A 21,632-nucleotide genomic window follows, 5' to 3' on the forward strand; every position below is an offset into this window, starting at 1 on the left:
GAATTCGTAACAAACACTACCTTGATGACAAAAAAGAAAATACTGCCGTGAATATGTTCTAGGAAGTTCAGGACATTCAACCCAATTTCAGTTATTTGTAGCCATATAATCAAATTAATTAAGAACGTGAAACATTAAAACGTCATTATATTGAACATTATTTGGTTCTTTAACCAATTTTTCATATTTTGACCCACAATGTCATATCGATCATTCATTCATTCCTACTATAAAATTGAACTAACTCCCTAATTTACAATAACGTGTGCGTCAATGTCTCCCGCTGCGTGTTGCAAAAGATAATTTTCATGCCAATAGTTAGGATTAAAAAAAAGGGCTGTAAGATGTTACGGTAATTGAAATACGTTTGACAAATATTGGGAAAAGTATGGTCCTGTAACCAACATCTAAAACTAACTACGATACAACATTTAGTCTGTAATGCAGCATAACCTTATGCACAGAACATCTCAAAATAGCAAGAGACCACCAGCTCAAAGTCTAACCGTGGTTAAAACATTTGGTATGAAATAACATTTTCATCATATGTCCGATTTAAAAAACAGATCTTGATCAGATAGTCTGTAGCTCCAAACTTGATGTATGCTATACTGCATTTTCCTCAAATCGACCGCTCAATTAAGCTTTTCCCCACTCCAAAAGTTAAAAATACTAAATATCAGCAGCGTAAATTTGAAAGTTAAAATCCTCTCTCCACACACTAAACCCAGGAAACTTGTTGACATAACCAATTAGATTGATTAATCCATTCTAGCACAATAATGGAGACACTAATGATGTTCATCATATAACCAAGAGTTACCGATCTCTGAGATGCTCATTTTGAAAATCTTTTTCTATATAAACTGAGAGGAACATACTCCACTGTCACCATTCTGCCATCAAAGAAACGTCCATGCAAACAGTGGGCTGCTGAACAACATGCTTCCGCTCTTCCATACTCAACAAGAACTGAACCCAGTTCAAATACACTGCAGAAAATATCATCATCCTTGTCAATGCCCTTTTTGGCACCAACCAATTCTGAAGTGGTATCACGTTCAGAACAGCCTTCCTGAAATGCACCAGCTATTTTTTTTGAGTCCATATTGCTCCCCACCATCTTGTTTTCAATATCCACGTCATTATCGTTAGTAACAATTTTATCATTAAATTCGGGTCCATCATTTGGTGTAACCTGTTGATCAGGACATTCTTGAATGATACTACAAGGTATGCTCTTATTGTTCACGTCTTCAACTGGTGTATCACTCACAAGGTGTTCTTGACATGGTTTATAGCCAAAAACTTGATCTTTTTTATCATTAACAGCGCTACCATCAGCAACTTTTTCCAACTCTTTGTCATCATGGAATTCCACTCCACTTGTTCCCTTACATTTGGGGTAAGTATCTTTTTCAGAAAAACTAGATTCTGCATTATTAGTAATACAGAGCGTGTCTTCAGATGCTTCTTTAGAATCCACTTTGTTTATGACTTCGCATTCTTCTAAATTGGTTGCTAAATGCTTGTCACTGCTATGCTTGACTACATTGACTGATTTAATAGTCCCAAATCTGCAAGATAATAAGGACTTCATATAATACATGTTTATAATTTATAAACTTTAACATTATGAATAATTCCAGAGGAAATAAAATACAAGCCTTAATGACCTTGAACATTCCAACCGTATATCCTCCAAAATTTCTTCAATTGCCATGTCAGATAGAGACCAAATAGAGTCTGGTGCGACCTATTCATATTACACAAACAAAAGTAATCATCAAAATATCCAATGTAACTAACAATAATATTGAAAAGAGAAACATATATTTGACCTAAAGCACGGGTTAACCAAGGGCCCAATGAAGATTTGTTCAAGTCTATATAGTCTAGACTCTAGATCACGTTCAACATGAAATCCAACCAGAATTAAAACATGGATTAAGTACAGGAAACAAGTATTTCTGCTTGAAACCAAGAAACTGGGTCAGTCGTCAGCGAGATACCAAAACTATAATGAATTAGGAATCATTTTATTGAATTGCTTTTTCAACTTGGCACTGAATCAAGATGATTCAGATTCAAGTATGAGGTGTAAGAACTCTATTACCGAGTGTTTGCACTCAACCAAGTAGATTTGATAATCCTCACTCTCCTACCCAATCTCCTAAGTTCTAACACGGTTCCAAAACTGACCCTTCTCTTAACTGTCTAATTGTCATTCCTGTAAGAAAGTGGTCAATAGTGCAGCTGTTTCCTAGTGTAATCCCCTACACTTACAGCCCCTTCATTCCTTCTAACATAGACCTTTACATTAGTTGTACTCCTAGCATCTAGTTAATCAGTTGCTTCTGTTGTAACTAACTGAAAGCTGTCATCCAACTGTCAGTATATTGGTATATAGGCTCAGTTCTATAAATATAGAGCACCCACAGGATTCTATTCTGTAATCACTTAGTCATTTTTCAATCAATAGAATCAGATTCGTGCTCTCATTTTTTCTCTCAGCACTTTCTCCTCTTACCAAACACTATTAGACTTCATACTGAAATTTTCATATTAACATTACAAGCATTAAAAACTGAATTCATATGATGCAAAATAATCCCTATTTACCACAATAACATCTTTTTTGGACTAAAAGCCACTTAAAAAAATAGAAAGACAAAAAAAAAGCCCCCTGAAACTAAAGGAAAATATATTAAGAGGATAAAAGCTAAATAAAAAATTTTCGTACCACATTTTTCATCTCTAGTACTTGTGTTGGCTTTCTGAGTAGTGGCTTTGCATGCTCTGGAATCCCATAAGATGGTGGTTTACCAGCATTTTCCTGGAATATTTGTATTTTAGCAAGAACCCAGCTCCAGTCATGTAAAAAACTATGGATATAATTCAAAGCCAATCAAGGAATCATGTCCACAGATTAGAACCAGACTATAGGGATGAGTGGATGGTGAAGTTACCGAGGATGATGATGCATCCAGCATTGCCTGAACTACTGTTAGTACTTCCCCTCCCAGCTTCATCCCATTCAAACCCGCACAAGCTTTGATGGTGACAGAGTGGTCCACATACTGACAAAGTTTGCTCAAATCAGTAATTAATAAAACAAACAAGAGACTACAACAGGACAGAGAAAATAAAATTAGAGAATAAAATATATACCAAAATCCAACAAAATTAAATAACAGCACACATGTTGGCTTTCAGAATTTTTTTACATTTTAGAGTTGGGAAAGATACTTAAAAGAAGAAAAATTACAGATTTTGGAAGAGTTCAAACAGACAACTTTTAGGAGACAACCATAATATGCTAAAATTCATAAAATTTAATCATATAACCAACAATCACATTGTGTACATTTTGCACTTGAATTTGACTCCTCTAAAGCAAGGGATGCGCTTTAAAAGGAAAAAGGAAAAGTTATAACTGTGTATTGAAAAATCAACAGTGGAAACAGTGAAAAGATATATGTATAACAAATAATAAAATTGTTAAAACCTACTAGCATGACAAAATAAGGAAACACGATAACCAATCCAAAGAGATAATGACAAAATAAGAACTAATCCCACAAATAAATTTACAAAGATAAGATTAAATATTTTTAAGAATGTCTATCCATTCTGATAGCACATAATGGGATCATCACGCCAAAAAGCTTACAGAATGACTCAACAAGTACAAAGTGGTTTCCCGAATGACTCATTTGGGCTTCACTTGGGTTGGTACAAGACAGTACAAGTGTATATTTTAATACTTCCATTGTACAAAATATACAAAAGGAAGAAATGCATCCTTACCTCAAGAAAAGCATATGATCCATTGCTGACCTTGGTCTCAAAGTGGTAAGCCTTCAAAGATCCAAATGCACCAGCAATCTCCATAAGCTAGACAAAGAAATATAATAAATAAGTCTTAATCATGGAAAGGCAAAGTATGTACATTTGAATACAAGAAGCTGTTAAATACCAAAAATATAATTTAGAGGTCTCAATGTCCAACTGTGAAAACATTTAAACACTACATTGGTTCCTATTCAAAACCCATTTAAACTTTTTTGTATACGGACTAAATCAACAACACAATTGTAGAGAGACCAAAATAATATTTAAAGTTTTAAACCTTTTGAAACAGGATTTTTCATTTCTTAATATTTACCATCTCAGAAGAAAGATGATTTGAAATTCCACCAATGAAGATCTGCAGCGACATAAAAGATACAATCACTACAAAAAGTTAATTGAGCAAAAAACCAACCAGCAAAACACACGAGCATTATTAGAAAAGATAGTTAAATGACCCAAAGCACTGAAATCAGAAAAATTGACACAGATCGGTGTCCTTATCAGATGCTAAACTTAAAACCCAAAATACACTTGAAGGTATGACATCAGGAAACAATAACTGAACAGTCAACATAACAGGCTAAGAAAATCTTTAAAACAATAAAAAGTTCACCAAGCAATTGTATCAAGTTATTTTGTTGAAATGGCCTGTAGTTATAATTTTAATGCATGCGCTAATTACAGCTAAAATGTTAGACCATGAAGGGAAGGTTTCAGAAGTAAGCCCAACAGCAAAAAAAGATATTTTCAACAAATGAATTTAAACCAAAATAGTCAGATTAAGCATGATGATCCCTTTATTCTCGAGAATATATTCATTTTAACATGAGATGTGTAAGAAAATAGATATTTGTGCATGTGATGCTCTAACTTCCTATAGGTTGGCCTCACTATCCTAATGAGTTATAATTGTAGTTTTGGACTTGGTCCCTTCTATTTAGAGTCTTTGAAATGTAAGGGATTGAGTTAAGGTACTTGAAATCAATTCTACACAATAAAAGAAAAATGAATGAAAATTATTCATAATATAAAAGCTAAGTGGTTAAAGTGAAGACAGACATTAACAACTATTAGTGCCTCTAAAGTACTTGTCAAACTAAAAGGAAAGTTTTATCATATTACTATACAATCAACTATAATATATGGTACTGAATGTTAGCCCTTAAAGAATAACCCGAGAAAAAAGTGAAAGTGGCACAAATAAGATTATTAAAACGGATGAGTGGTAAAAAATAAAAAAGAAATAATTGTATATGCAAGAATATTGGTGTAATACTTATAGTAAAAGAAGTGACGTGCAAAGGTTACTAGAGTAAAAAATAAAAAAGAAATAATTGTATATGCAAGAATATTGGTGTAATACTTATAGTAAAAGAAGTGACGTGCAAAGGTTACTAGAGGTATCAATGAAGAGAGTTGATGGCAATTTTTTTTCCGGAAAAAAAGATAGAAAGAACTAAGAAAAACTTTATAGAAAATTGTTGAAACAGAACAAGTGATAAATAATATTTCTAAAAAATTGATTTTTGACCTAGTTCAATGACTTTGTGTGATCCATGTAGTCAACCTTAACTATTGGGATAAGGCTTGATTGTTATTGTGTTGTTATTGGTTCCTTTAGTTTGGACTACAAGCGATTTTGGTATCAAATTTTTTCAAACCACTAAGTTCCTCTAATTTAAAATTTAGCAAATTGGGTTCCTTTGTCAACTTTTAAACCTAAAATTCTCCAATTCTCATTATCTACTCAAAACTTAAAAAATTGAATCAATTAAATTGTTTTAAACCTTCTTTTATTTCAAATTCATCAACCAAAACATTCAATTACACCCAAATTCATGAGACATGCTTATTTGTTGTTTTTAATATGTGCATGTGGTTTCCCCCTTATCAATCATTCCCAACGCCTTCATTGCACCAAAGAACTCATCTAACATCATTTTTTGACGACCTACCACCTCATTTATGCACAACAACCATAACAAGAGGTGCGCTTCCCCAAGATCTGCCAGACCCCAAAAAGCTTGAGCCTACAAACATCTCCACACACCTTCATGAGTGTTTCCAAACAGCAGTGTGTCTCTAGTGTGTAAAAGCCATGCACTGCTGTCTAAGTCTCCATTTGTCCTCAGTCCAAAAAATGTTTGTCTACACCTTCTCTCTTTGTTGGGACCGTCATACAGCCAACCACAACCTTTCGAGTTGTTCTCTCTCAAACCCTAACCCCAAACACACTAGTACTATATGGTGCTATCATGGCCAAAGAGGAGGGACCCAAAACCACTTTCCAGCCTACTGGAGCTCAACAAGCACCTCTAAACTTTCATGATCTTTCAACACTGCCTTCGTCTAACTGACTTAACAGCTAGGGTTATCTTCAGTGGGCCCAATTTGTCCAAAGAACCTTTAAGGGTAGAAAGCAGTAAACCACATTGAAGGAAAGGCTCAAATAAAGGGTGATGCAGAATGACACCTGGGATGATGAGGACTCCCTAGGGTACTCTGGTTTTAGAAATTAGCTGAAATTACAGGTAAGATCTCTTTCACTCAAAAGATTTGGGATATAACCTCAGTCAAACCTAATAACATATTCCAAGAAGCAGGATATCTCCACTTGTTATGAGTTCGAGAGCAAAATCTTTAATGCTAAACAAGGAACTCTTTCGATGACAGATTATAATGAAAGTATCCATGGCTTGTGGATCGACCTAGACCATTACCAAAATCTAAAGTTGAAGAATAGTGAAGATGCTACCACATTAGCTCAGTACAACGCACAGTCCCAATTTTCAGATTTATCTCAAGCCTTAATAATCCTAAATATGATCCCATTCGAGCACAAAACTAGGTAAAGATAAGTTTCTCTTAGTTTCCAGGGTATTCTATACTGTTCAACAAGATAAGAATCATAGAATGGTTAAGAATGAAAGAACCACTAAAGGTTCAGCCTTGGCTTCTGAAAAGATTCTTAAACTCAAGACAAATTCTTTGGGATTTCAAGAAAAAGGGAGGATCCCTATACTCCTATTGTAAGAGAACAAGTCACACCAAAGAGACTTGTTTTAAGATTCAAGGGAAAAAAATGTCCTCAGACACCTCAAAGGATTTAAGGGCTTGACATCACAAGCCCATTAGGTGCTCTCCAATGCAAAAGGGATGAACAGTGATTAATTAGCTCAAACAATTCCATACAAGTGTTATTATTATTATTCCTAGTCATAATAAAAAAGTATTGAGTCATTTGATCTTGCCCATTCTTGATGTGGGGGGAAATGGATTGCATCATTAATTGATGATTGGTCTTGTGTAATTTAGATATTCTTGATGAAGGATAAAATTAAAGTTATGCCACTATTCCAGATTTTATACCTTATGGTTCAGACTCAATTTGGGAAATAAAAAAAAAATGGCTACACTCTGACAATAGGAAAGAATATGTGAATCGACCTTTATTTGAGTTTCTCAAAAAGAATGGTATGATTCATGAGCTTACATATGTCGACACTTCGCAACAAAATTGGTTTTGCAAAAAGAAAAAACAGTCATCTCTCTCTTCTCTCTCAGATGTCAGTACCTCAATTGGCAGCATATCTAATAAACAGGCTACCTACTTAATTCTTGAAGGAGTTAGTCTTATCCAGGTTATATCCTTTCCTTCTACTCCCATTATTAACACTCTCGAGTGTCATGTGATTGAATGTTAGTGCCTTTGTTCATGTTCACAGTCAGTCCCATGGAAAACTAGATCCTAGAGCACTAAAATGTATACTCATTGGTTATCCTCCCAAAAAAAAAGCAGTACAAATGATATCACCCCTCAAGTCGTCATATTTACATCCCTATGTATGTCACATTTCATGAGTCACGATCTTATTACTTTGGTTCTCAGCTTCAAGGGGAGAATTTTCTTGAAGTTGAGAAGAAGTCTGAATCTCATCTTGAGTCCTTTGTCTTCCTTTTGACTTCCTTTTATCTCTACTTATGTAAAGCTTGACACCACCTAACTAACACCACAAAGGAGAAACCTCCATCAGCTAGTCCCACTATTAATAAATAAATCTATAATTTTTACCTCTTCAAACCCTAATCTGACATCCTTAAACCCATTAAATTTTATCAAATTTTTGCTTAAGTTCTAAAATTAATTAATATCCTAAGTTCAACATAAACCCTGCAAATATGAGAAAAAATTAAAAAATCGTTGGTTTCATGCAGAAGAAAATAGACATCAGGAACAAATTTGCTTTAATTTTAAATATAGAACTTAAACTAAATTAACAATAATTAGCTTGAAAAAACTAGGTCCAATATTGCACATATTTTTTAAACTAGAGGGATGAAAGTACAATTAAGCCTAAAATAAATGAATTGAATCAAGTGCGAGAGCAACGAAACTAGTACAAGTCTAAACTCAAAAGCAATAGCACAATACATAGTCCCTCAATATTACTTGTTAAATGTTATAGTGACTTTCCTCATTTTGGTCTTTGATCTTGACATGTGACCCAACCCAACAAGAAAATTCCAATATGTGTGAGAACAATGTGGGGGGTTTATAAGGCTCAGACTCTCAAACTACAACAGCCAGCTTTGGTAGTGTGTGATTCTCCCAAAGTTCTTATTAATTGGTATTAGTAGCCTTCCAACATGTCTCCTAGCTTCAAACAAGCGAACAGGTGATGACCCAGCATTGCAATGTTTCTGGGGCCAGTATAAGGGCCTAGTGCACAGCTAGCCTGCGTGGGTGTCAAGGCAAAAGCATGGTGGGATGTTAGGATTCAATTGCAAGGTATGCAATTTGGGCCACATTGGAAGTATGAGATTCTAATGTGGGGTTTATAAGGCCTTGTGCACTCCAACTACAACACTTACCTTTTGTAATGTGGTTCTCCCAAGGTTCTTATCAGTATGCTTATGTCATATCATTTCACAATTTCTATGACAACCCTTGCACGTTTCAAAAAAATCATACACCTATCCAGTTGGGACATATTCACTTCACATACTATGCACTTCTTCTAAAAATTTTAAACAGTCATCATAATTACATATGAATATAAATTATTGTTTGACTAAAGTACACCGAGTCAAACATGTTTTTGGTACACAATTTTTACAGAAATCATACATTAACACTCACTCATTTACCCCAGTGAGTTGCATTCCATACTAATAAAAAGAAGCCACTAAGTGTGAAAAGTTTAAGCCATTCAACCATGCCTATAAAAGAAAGGAGCATGCTCTGCATTCAGATCAACACTTACACATATGAAAATAAAATTATGGTTGTGCAGGCATACCTTGTTAGGCGAATCAATTACAACATCACTTATCGTAACAGCAGCATTCACTGATCTCTGCGGTTCACCAGTCTGCATGAAAATAGCAATTGTCTGAAAACCTGCTACATGGATGATAACCACAATGTACCTTAGAATTGTAAAGCTTAAAAAGGGCATTAGTTTGGAATAAGAATATCTTTTAGTCAGAATTAAAAAATATTAAGAGAACAGTTCAATAAATCTTACTTTTTAAGATAAAGAATGTAAGCACCATAAGTAACTTAACAAACAAAAATTTAAAAACAGAAAAGATCAGCCATCAATACAAAATCCTGCCAACAACTTCTCACTTATATCAGAAATGTGTCAAATAAACTGAAATGAGTAACCAACATCTAACACAGCACAAGAGTATACATTTTATTAATTTATACTAGTCATTAGAGCTGTTCCATGTTTTCATATTAATCAATATCCTATGCAACATAAAAATTAAAAATGGCTTCTTCTTTCAGAGGTTAAAATCCTCCTATGACAAACCTAGAGATCAGAAACTGTTGAAGAACAGGATGTTTCTTTTGTTGTTTCAAGGTGATTGAGGGAAAAAGTAAAAGCAATTAAATTCAACATTACTTTTACCAACAAATACTGTGTCAAGAAATACCAATTTTAGTATTGCCATAAATCAAATCATTTGTAACATACATGGTCACATTAAATACTATTAATTAACAGAGCAGAAAAGAAAAATAAAAATGTTGCAAGCACTTTGAAATTTCTTTTTTTTTTTTTTATGTTGTTCAGCTATGACCCCCTGCATAGGATCAAAAGGAACATAAAAAAGAGAAGTTAAGACATAAAATTGAAGTCTCCACTAGCAGAACCAAAAAAACTCATTTTTGTCATGCAATTACATGGCAAGTGGCAACTCCCTGCAAGACAGCATACCCATTCTGCCACAAAATTAAGTGATCTTGTGATCATAAACAAAATGAACAGAAATACTCAGACCAAATCACCCTTCAGCGATAAAATTACACAAGTACATACAGTCTCACAAAGGACACCATGTACGGATGAAAAACCAGCGGCATGTTTAAGACAACATTCATTCCTTTCAGCATGTATCATTCATATATTGAAATTGACTACAGTGAGAAAAGGACCATTTAGATTAAAATGTGAACATACTCCAAATCAAGCAAGGTTCTTTAAGCAATGTTTAAGTCAAGTAATAAATATCAATATGGATGAAATTTTACGTAAAAAGGGATAAAATATCAAGCAAAGAATGGTGAATCCATCACACCCTTTTTTAGGTAAGATGCACCTCATCTGAATTCATTAAGGAAGACACATTTTCATCACTCAACATAACCCAAATGTTCAACCCTAAGGATATTGGACATGAAGAAAAATCAGGATCCCCAGGAAAAGTACAAAGCAGGCACCGGAACCAAGAGTAACATAAGAAACTCAGAAATAACTTGCAACCCATAGCACTTACATGCTGAACCCGATATAACAAACAAAGCATGAGATCATAAATAGCATTGTCAGAGCAGCCTAGAACAATAACCCTGAAACATTGGGCAGCTAAATCCTGGTAACGCATCAAACTTGTCAATACACCTGGAAGTCTTCTTAATTAGGAGTCAGCTTCATCACCATCCAGAATGTGTATTACGATATACCCCATATAAACATCCTATTTGAAAGATTCCAATACTAGGGTCAGAAAATATCTCATAAAATGGAACAAGCAGATCACTCCATGTGAATTATAAAGCTCTTGAAGCTACAGAAGCAGTTTCTAGCATTTGGTTATGAACAATATGAATTTATTGTCCAAATGTCCAAGAAACCTATGACTAGATATGTCACAAAACAAATTCTAAGTTCATAAAGAACACCTTACCAGAAAAACACAGGATTGGAACTATACACGGCCAAGTAAAATTGACATTTAAGCCTTCAAGGCTGAGGACAAGACTGCCTATAAAAGTTAGGGTTTATAAAAGTTAGGCCTCCTTGACACACAAGATTCTTCAGGCACGACAGAATTAATCTAGAAGTGTTTTCCTTTATTATAATTTTAATAATCGTGTTTTTTATGTATGACCCAAAATTAGGATCTAATACTCTTGCTATATTCTTCAAACAAAGGTATTCAATCAGCACAACTACAAACTTGATTATTAGCAACCAATGCAGTATAAACCACCATTAGTTTCATTTTTATGAGCATATCAGTGGAAAAAAATAGTGATAGGCTATAGTGTCCTAAAACCTAACAAATATGCATAAAGATGAAAGATCACAATATTCCTGTCCTCTGAAAAGTGCATCATGACTAATAATACTTCAATATAATGATAGTTACCAATTAGGGTCACTAGTTTTCTTCTAAGAATGGAAATTACATACTAGCTTATGGTGTGGCCAACATCGACTCATAAAAAACATAACCATGAAATTTATTTTTGCATAAAACATAAGCGTTGAAAATGAAATAGAATTACATTTTAAATACCCCAATAGAGCTAAACAAGCGCTTTAAGAATTTGATTTTCCACAGTTACTTAAATATAGATAGGCTAGTTGCAATAGGTTCAATTACCTGTGATTCTGTATAAAATCAAATACCTGGACTTAACATGATTAATACTAATAAACAATAGTAAAATTCATAAGCTTTACTATGCCACCTAAAAGTAAACAATCTCTGTAGCTACTAGCTCAGAAACAGTAAACAATTTTTTTGCATTGTAAAGTGGCTACCTCTCATCAGAATAACATATTTTGAATTCTTGGCAGGCACTAGGTATGTCTTTAAACTTTTGAGCTCCATTTTATGATTTTGGTATAAAGATTGTCAAAATTAGGAGGCAAAGATTTTGTGGTAATGTGCTATTTATGCAGTCATTTGGAGCATTTGATTGGAGTAGAATTCCCAAATTACCAAGAATGTCTCTTCTAGTTTTCCCATATCCTTGCCATGGATATAGGATTAAATCCCATCTTGACAACTACTCAGAATCAATTTCTCCTACCATGACTAAGATTACTATGAGCACACAACCCATTTATGTTCAACAGTTAAACTTAATTTTATCAAAATCAATTCTACCAAACTTTAAACAAGCAGGCTTTTAATCTCTATGGTGTTCAGCTCACTGCTATTTCAAGCAAGTTGTTCTTTCTGTCATTATCATAGAGACAGTAGCTTTACTCTTTTAGTTATTATGTTTCTTCTTGTATCCAGATGTATTAATAAAAAAACATCACTTTTCAAAATCCAAACAATATAGCTAAGAAAATCAGTGATAGAATACATGGAACCTGAGTTTGCTCAGAGAAAGAATACCCCATAAACTCATCTTTAGAAGGGCAAGTCAGATTGCCAAATTTTGCAGGAAAAACCGAAAAAGTAACTAAAACCTATAATTCTAGCATTTTTAAATAACTTAAAAGACCATCATATCCAAGACACAACCATAAACACAGAACTGAAAGGCAAAACTATTTGATTATTCATTTCTAAGATAAATAAAATAGAAATAATGAAAAAATTGTCATAAATTAATTGCATTTTCCATCAAACAGAGACTCCAGAAAACATACATTTTAAAAAATTTCTATTCACTATTTTTAGATTCTGATACTAACTTTAAGCTTAAATGTAGTGCAGACAAACAATAAAATGCGATGAAATTTTATACATGCCCAGCCTAGGTATCTATTTCTTTGTGGACACAGTACACAGAATAACAATAAAGGTTAATTATTCAAAAAACAGAGTGTCTGACTGGTCTGACAATATTGTGGTTAGAAAAGATCAAATGTTCACATTAAGTATGCATATATTAGATAAGGGGATTCCCTTTGCAGATACACAGTGATTTTAATTGTCCCTACAATTTAGTTATTATGATGGGAAGGTCTATAAAATATCTTATTATAATATCTGACAGACCCCCAAGTACTAAGACCTATGCCAACAAGGTGGCAGATGGGAAGAAGAGAAAAAAGAATCAGAACATATGGGGTAAGGACAGAATGGAACATTCAATTGCAGCACAACAGGATGCCTATCTAGCAGTGACAAATAAGGAAAGAGGAGATTCAGTTTGTAGGTTTGGGCAAAGAGGTGGGCAGACCCTCAAATCTGTATGTGATTCTATCTTTTCATTTTTCTGTTTTTTAGGGTAACCAAATTGATTTTCCCTATTGTAAGGAGCTATACTCCATTGTCTCTTATAAGAGTCAAAAGCATTTCCTATCAATATCTCAAATTTCTACACTGGATCATTCACAGTTTGAGGGGGAAAAAACAGTATAAGTCACAAAACTCCAGACCAACTTGCTTCTAATGGTTTCAGTGATAGGTAATTTTATAGCCAATCTTGAGTTGTAATAAAGTACCTTGTCAATAAAGTCTCGAAACTAAAAATGAAATCATCAGGATATAAAAGTCAAGTTTAAGAGCAGGAAAAGATCTCAAGTATCAATTATACAAGACTGAACCCAAGATGGATGCACCAAGGGTCAGATACATGTCACAGGCTTTTGACATTACCAGAGAAAGCACTTGTTCAATTTGGCTTCCCTGCAATTTTGAAAGATTTTGAAATAGAAAGGTAGAGCCATCCTAAAGTAATTCAAGCCGTAAACAAGGGTCATCTAAGATCCATTATGACTGTAAACTGCAGTTTGGTAACTAACAGAAACTAAAAACATTGATTCCAATACAACAATACCTGGCAAATACAGAAAACCTAAGCAAATACTTGTAGTTCATTCATTAATAGTCATTAAAGTGCACTTACAATAGGAACCATAAAGCTTATTTTGTATTAGCCATACAGAAAACACTAGCAGGTATCCATATTAAGTCAAATTAATGTAACATAAACATAGAAATTTCATTTCCCTTTGAAATAAGCAATTATTTTCTTCAGATTAAAAGTAACCATGCACCATTGAGAAAAACCCACAACTTCATTCACTAAGGATTAATTATTCATTTTAAACAAAAACATTGTAGATTGATCATTTCATAAAATTCAATAAAGCTAGGAATATGAACAAAAAGTATAGAAGAAAGCACAAGCATAGTAAGTGGAATCTTTTCAAATTAAAACATCACTCTCATCACAGTATCAATAAGCAAAGCAAATCCCAACTGAAAAAAAAAAAAAAAAAAAACTAGTCAATCTAAAGCAGGTGGAAAGTGCTGGTAAGCAAAATAAGTGGTAAGACAATTTTCATCTGACACTTCTCTATAAATGGTTTTAGTTTTTTTTTTAGTAATCAACATTTTGATAAAGGAAATACCAGAATGTAATATCTAAAACAAAGCAAAAATAAATATTGAATTCAAGAAGAGACAAAACCAATCACTACACCAACAGCTACTATATTAATATAGTTATTCGTCACAAATGGAAGAAAAGAAGGGATGGATAAGGTTTTCATTCTTACTGCAACTTCAACATAGTCTTTGGGGCGTCTAATTTTCACAATGGAGCCAAATAGTGTACTTCCATCAAAAGAAAGAGCAGCTGATGCAGCCTCAGCTGTAAGGAATTCTATGAGTGCTTGCCCCCTATCTTTATGCAACTGCAGTGAAGATATGCAAGAACAAACTCAAACCCATTGCTTCATAAGAGGGGCAAGAAAACAAAATTTTCAAATTTTGCACTACAAACTCACAATGCAACTGATACATGGTTGAGCTTGCTGGATATGATTTACACCAGCAGAGAGTAAGAGGTTATTGAAACATTCCATAACAGCTTTTTCAGAGGCAGAAGCAGGTAGATTCTCAAGATAAAGCCTTCTCATAGGCCGTGTAGCTTGTGTCAATTGGACAGAATCAATGTTGGTATTCTTCCCAGCTAATACACCATTCAGAAAAGACACTGGCAGAGGCTTCACAAGGGCTAGATCAAGAGAACTAGCCGAAGCCACATTATGCATGTTGGATAACACAGCACAATTTGATAATTGAAAACTTGAAGAAACAACAGCTGGAGAAGGATTATTTGTCCCTACAGGAGGGAGATCCCATCCAGCACGTCTCTTCTCTACAGAATGCTTAGATGGTGAAGGAGTCTTAATAGCAGCCTCACTTTTTCTCTTCCTCGGTGAATATCCACCAAGTCCACTTGTGGAGCCACCATGACGATGATGATGACTACTTGAACCATTAGTTGATACTCTATTTCTATCAACATCAGAATGCTTTTTTCGAGAACAATCTTTCTGAGAAAGCATAGACAACTCTTTACGCTCTCCATCTTGATAAGTATGTTTATGCTCCCTGGGTGAAAAAGAAGGGGACCTTCTTCTATCATCATATTCTCGACTTCTTGAACGTCTCCTCTTTGCTGTTTCTTCGTGATGTGACTTCACCTTTTCTCGCCTCTCCTTCCTCTCACTAATGTGCAGGTTCCGATGCTTCACAAGATCTTGTTTCCTTGGTTTATTCTTGTCTTGAGTTTCATCATCTCCATTTCGGTATTTTCTCTTGGTTTCTCTGTCATATTTTGTTCTACCCTCTGCATGCTTATCCATATCTGATTCTCTATAATGCATCTTTTCAGGCACTTCTCCAGAATCATTGCTTAATCGCTTTTTCAATTTCCACCTATTATCTCTATCTTTGTCACGCCTCTTTTCAGTAAAATAGTCAATAGGATTCTCATCCTTTCCAATGTTGTTCTTTTTCTTTATGTCCCTTTCAGATTTTGGTCTATCTATTTCTCCATAACTATCCTTGTTAACTGAATTTCTTGAATGCTTATTTCCAACTTTATAATCAGAATTATCACTAATTCGATCATTTTTTCTATGACCACACATCTCTGTTCCAGTCTTTTCTTTAGTTGTCCTGCCTTTATTATTTAATCCAGCACTTGATTTGGTTTCTATAATATAGTTTGCTCTAGCTTTCCCTTCAGTTAGATCATCTTCCTTTACATAGGTGCTTTCAATCTTCTTTCTAGAACTTACATTCACTGGTTCCTCTGAACCATGTTTATCCATGCCAAAGGATGAACTTTTATCATGTTTATAGATTTTGGCAGACTCAAAATGATCAGCAATTTTCTCCGAAGAGCCTCCATGTGCAGGGTCTTTTACTTTTTCAAGCAGTTCTTTGTTTCTTCTTCTAAGCATAATCTCTTCAAAACTTAATGGCCTTGTACGGGCAGCACTCTCTTCATCACAGTTTTCCTCAGAAAGCCAACTTTTTCCATGCTTCTCCTTTGAACGATTAGATCTGCTCATCTTGTATGATGCAAACAAATTACAAAAGAAATTAATTATGTCCCTGCTAAGAGATTAAGGAGAGCACCAATGAAATGACATGTCAAAATCTTGAAACTATGCAAAGATAGATTACACCATTCCTGAGGAACCCAAAATGGAAAAGCAATGAGGTCACAACCACAAAGATGCATCAATATGCAACAACTCATTCAAATAAATGCAAAGCAGAAAGTTCCATTTCAAGCATCAATATGTTTGTTGATTTCTTTCAAAAATGTTATGAAGTAATGATTAAACTACAACAAAATGAATATAATATATAAATTTGTTCCTATTATATGGATCCAGTCTCTAGAAAGATGTACTTAGCCAAATTAACAGTCAGATTGATCAGTAGATCTGAACTCCAGATGATGACTTTGTCAAAAATATTGTAAAATGCATAGTACACAGTTAACAAACCGAAATCAACTTCAGAAGACTAAAACCTTATAAAAAAAAAGGTACATTGCACCAGAGTGCAAACTTCAAAAAAATAACTTCAATTTGTTTATTGCATAACAATACAACAAAATAGACCAAAGCTTTAATCCTACTAGATGGGTGATCAGCAACATGGATCAAATGACATCATTTTAAATCCTTTTAATGGTTTCACTTAGAACTGTCTTGGTTTCCCTCTACCTCATTAAGATATCCTCCATACAACATTGCTAGTCTTGCAATAAAATTTTTCTTTCAGGTTGAGAGACATCTTTCTATCACAAATAACACCTAAAACATTCCTTCATTTCATCTAGCCAGCCTGATTCTTACAATTTATATTACCCTGCCTATTTCTCCATCACTGCATATGGAAGATCCAAGATACCCAAATTTTGTGAGGTATAATGATCTCCAACTTTCACCTCCGAGCTGATATCACAACATGTCCTGTTGAACTTTCATTTCATTTACTCAGTTTTATTTCAACATAAACACAAGTCATGCCATTCCAAGGCTTCACTCCATAACTCTGCTTTAACATTTATTTCCTCACTCTCGATCCTCCCATTAGAGCAATATCATCTTCCAAAAGCATGCATTAAGGCATTGCCTCCTGGATATGTTAAGTAAGAAAGTCCACAACCAAGGTAAAGTTAAGGAAGCAAGGTTGACCTACAAAAATCCACACAGCCTAAGTCCTAACAAGCTAAAATATCAATGTTTCAAGCACCCGCCACTGCCCATGTAATGCCATTTATGCCCCAAAGTTTCAAAGTTCAGAATCAAATTTGAACCATAGGGATGAGTGCTTAGCATACTACTACTAACAATTACTACTATCATTAACAATTTGAACTTTATCAATATATATGTGTGTGTGTGTGTAACTAACAGCACTAGTCTCGTTCATTTTCCTTTTATTAGTGAATCTCTAGCATTCTCAGCATACATATCCAGAAATCACCTTGAAAATACTTATACTATACAGTATAGATATCCAGAAAGCACAGAACTACTAGTAGTTCCCAACTGAAATTTGAAGTTACACTTACCGAAGCATTTTTTTTTTCTCTTCTCTTTTTTTGCCTTCTAATAATCTAACCTATGAACTTAATATGCTAAATTGCAATTGTATTCCTAATCAATCCTCTAAACTAGGGTTTATGCTTAGCTGTAAAACCTGCGATACTTTTCAAATCCCAAAACCTAAATCGAAGGTAGTTAACTTCATCAGTAACACATAACCAAAACTTAATATTCGAAAACGCAAAATGCAACCGCGCAACGAGACGAAGAAGAAAGAGAACCTGAAGAGAGAAGGGTTAAGGTGCGGTAGTTGGCGACGGTGGCAGCGGTGGCGAAGAGAGTTAGAACGAAACGTGTGGGCGGTGTGTTATCTATATTCAACGCAATGCGTACTGTTTCCTCACTTCATTTTTCTCCTTTTATTTTTAAAATTAAAAAAATAATTGCAAGAAATAAATATCCCCTTAAAATTTTAAATTTATTTCTACAACAAATTAATGAAAAGAAGGTTTCTCTTCTTATTTCATATTTCGGTTCGAATTTTTTTAACCTATGCATTTGTGTATGTATTGTTACTAGTTGTATTATAATTTTAAAGATTTTATATAATTTTTAATTTAAAATATATTATAACCATTAGACTTTTTTAAGAACTTGGACGAAATATCATTTCAATTTTAGTAATAAAAAAGAAAATGAAATTACATAATAAACAATTTATTAATTGCATAATTATGTTAACTACAATAAATACAAAATATTTTTATATGTGTATATGTCTTTTGATAGATATATTTATATATCTTTTGCTTGTTTCATAAAAAAAAAAATATATATATATATATATATATATATATATATCTTAATTGAATTAGATTATAAAATGCATAATCGTAATCATAAATAATTTATATTTAATATTATAATCAAATAGTAAAAGAATTTATAAGTTGGATAAGTTTGATAAATTAAATTTTAGTTAAATTAAAATTATTTCCTAATTAAATCAAGTTCACGAGGAATTAAAAGTGTCACTGTAGCCTACTTTACTTTAGACAGCCCAGCCCACCTGTTTAGAGATGAGTCACAGGCTAATCCATTCCCATCCTCATTTTAAAAGAACCAACAAAAAATTATAAAATATTAAAACTAAAAATAAAAAATATAAATATTATCTATAATTACAAATTTAGAGTAACAAAATATAATTAAACTATAATTTTATAATAATAAAATACACAAGTTTCAACAATTTAAAAAACTTAAATCATAAATCATAATCCATTAATTCTCAGATCAAAACAAAGTAATAGTTTACAACAATTTTAAATAATAGCGACATGCAATTTAAATAAATTATCATCAACATCAAATTTATGCAACCAATTATGAGTATATGTCATAACTTCCAAATTTTTTAATAAGAGATGATTGATGTACTTATTGAATTTCATTTTAGTGAAAGAAAGTCTTATTCTTTTTAGATATTTTAAGAATACAAAATTATTTTAAATTTTTTGTTTGAATCCAAAAAATATATAAAACATTAGATGAATGAATTACAAAAAAAAAGGAGATTAATTTTGAATTTTTTTTATAATACATTCTGATATTAATGACCTTGATTAATTTTTAGATTTAAAGATATTGAGAGAAATGCTAATTAAAAATTTAATACTCTAATAAAAGTGTTAATCTATATCAATAGATTATATTCTTATCTAAATATTTGTATTTCTTTAAAAGTTGCTATTGTTGAAAGAATTTTTAAAAATTTTAATTAATTAAATCTTAACTTATATCAACAATATTACAAACATTATCTTTTGGGAGTGAAAATAATATGAAAATTAATTATTTAGTATTTACATTATACTAAGTCCTTTGAATCAATAATTTTGTACAAAGGTACAAAATATTTAGACATTGGAAAATACAGAAAAATAAAAAAGACAGTGTGTGTGTGTCCTTGGTTGAATCATGGATGGAGCTTGAGAGTTCAAACACATGGAGATTGAAAATTGAAGACGATCCACAAAATAAACAATCAAATATTTGGTTTTGGGATAATTAAGCATCAATGTGGTTGACATGTTGAATTAGGGAACTAGTTTAGTGTTAAACAAAATATTTTGTTACAAATTTCCAATAAAACAGTTAGCGTAAACTTTGCATTGGAGCGCAGTGCAATATCTCAAAGAAAATTCTGAAGCGTTATATAGTCAAACCTCAAGGGAGGTTTGTGTTATTTACTAAATAAATAAATATATTGTAGTCTCATTTGTTAGGAATATAGACTTTGCCAGTGGTTTATCATTGTTGTTATTTTTCTCTCACATGCTAGTTTATTAATTTTTTTAATTAAAAAACGAAGAAATTTCATATTTTGTTTTAGGAGAAATCAAAAAATATTTATCAAAAGAAACTGTTCCATTTATTTGCCCATTTTTAGTTCCCGATAAAGTGAAAATATTTATATGTATTATTTTCACACAAAATATTATAATTTAATTTTAAATTTAGATTAATTAAAGTCTCTCACAAACGATTAAATTTGTCAAATGAAATTTTAACTATTTTTTTTATTTTTTTTTATAATAAAAGAGTCATTTATGGTTCTAAATAGGGATAATCATCACATGAGCCTTTATTTTTTATAAAAAAATTAACTCTCAAACAAAGCTTAAAATATTTTTAAAATTATACAAAAGTAAATTAAAAATAAACATAAAAATTCATGTAGCTGACAAACTTTCAAAGAGAATGTTATATTTTAAAATAATTTATCTTTAGACAACTACTAATCATAATATCAATAAAAAAAAATTTATTGATATCAAAAGTTACTAGTAATTTTTTTTTAGAGAATGCATAATAACTATGCTATTATTGACTACTATTGGTATTTTTTTTCAAAGATGATAAAATTTAAAAATTAAATAGACAAATAACTACACTTACATCTAATAATGAAAAATACATCTCCAAAGAAATTATACCTCAATGCTTTGAAAATAAAATACTATAAAACATGACATATTCACTAAAACAAAAACATTAGGAACAAAAAGCCAAACTAAAAAAATTAAAGTCTTACTTAGGAATTAATTTTTGTTGAAAGAAAGGGAGGAGAAGAGAGGAAAAACAAAGACTTGGATATGTTTGATTACTGTTTTGAAAAGAATTTTTTGTTTTTAAAAATAAATTTTAATACAAATTTATACTAGAATTTATTTTTAAAAACAAAACTGTTTTTAAAACATTAATCAAACATATATGACAATTCTTATTTGAGAGTTTTTAGATTAGAATAAAATATTTTATAAACTGTTCAAAGTCTTCATAATCCTATGTTGTTAAGTTCTCCAATTTAAAATATTTTGAATTAACCTTCCTTCCTCTTTCCTTTCATTTCCTTCCCCTCCCATCTCCTCCCTTATCTTTCAAATTCATTTTCTTCCCTCTCCCTCTAAACTCTCATACTCATTCTACTTTCAAGATCAATTTTGTTCCCACAAACAAAAATCTATCAAAAAAAAATCTTTTTTTTCATTGCCACTTCTTTTTATTGTATTTTGACAAAGCCAACTCTACCAGCATAGCAAATTTGCTTTCAATCAAGAAGTTTAAGGCTTATTTGGAAGTTTGGTAGGATAGAGAAATGAAGGGTAAAGAAAGTTAATAAAAAGTCCTTCAAAATGAAAGAAT

The 21,632-nt window shown here is 32.4% G+C and overlaps 1 protein-coding gene across 5 annotated transcripts; it reads right to left on the reverse strand.

Annotated features, from left to right (window-relative positions):
• Positions 1 to 296: 296 nt before the first annotated feature.
• LOC113871128 lies at positions 297 to 18,351 on the reverse strand. Of its 5 annotated transcripts, none has more exons than XM_027507929.1 (10): positions 18,206 to 18,318; positions 14,853 to 16,473; positions 14,622 to 14,759; positions 9,156 to 9,227; positions 4,169 to 4,210; positions 3,811 to 3,897; positions 2,970 to 3,080; positions 2,744 to 2,836; positions 1,668 to 1,756; positions 297 to 1,577 (listed from the first exon to the last, which is right to left on the reverse strand). In XM_027507929.1, exons 2-10 carry the CDS (start codon positions 16,428 to 16,430, stop codon positions 839 to 841), a joined length of 2,949 nt encoding a protein of 982 aa, XP_027363730.1. In that variant the 5' UTR covers positions 16,431 to 16,473; positions 18,206 to 18,318; the 3' UTR covers positions 297 to 838. The 5 variants fall into 5 exon arrangements, with proteins under 5 accessions (XP_027363730.1, XP_027363731.1, XP_027363732.1 ...); XM_027507930.1 differs by having other exon boundaries at positions 314 to 1,577; positions 1,677 to 1,756; positions 14,853 to 16,430; positions 18,206 to 18,351; XM_027507931.1 differs by having other exon boundaries at positions 314 to 1,577; positions 1,677 to 1,756; positions 18,206 to 18,317.
• Positions 18,352 to 21,632: the final 3,281 nt, after the last annotated feature.

The sequence above is a fragment of the Abrus precatorius genome, unplaced genomic scaffold, assembly GCF_003935025.1.
Source record: "Abrus precatorius isolate BTA unplaced genomic scaffold, Abrus_2018 Scaffold7, whole genome shotgun sequence".
Classification (NCBI taxonomy): domain Eukaryota; kingdom Viridiplantae; phylum Streptophyta; class Magnoliopsida; order Fabales; family Fabaceae; genus Abrus; species Abrus precatorius.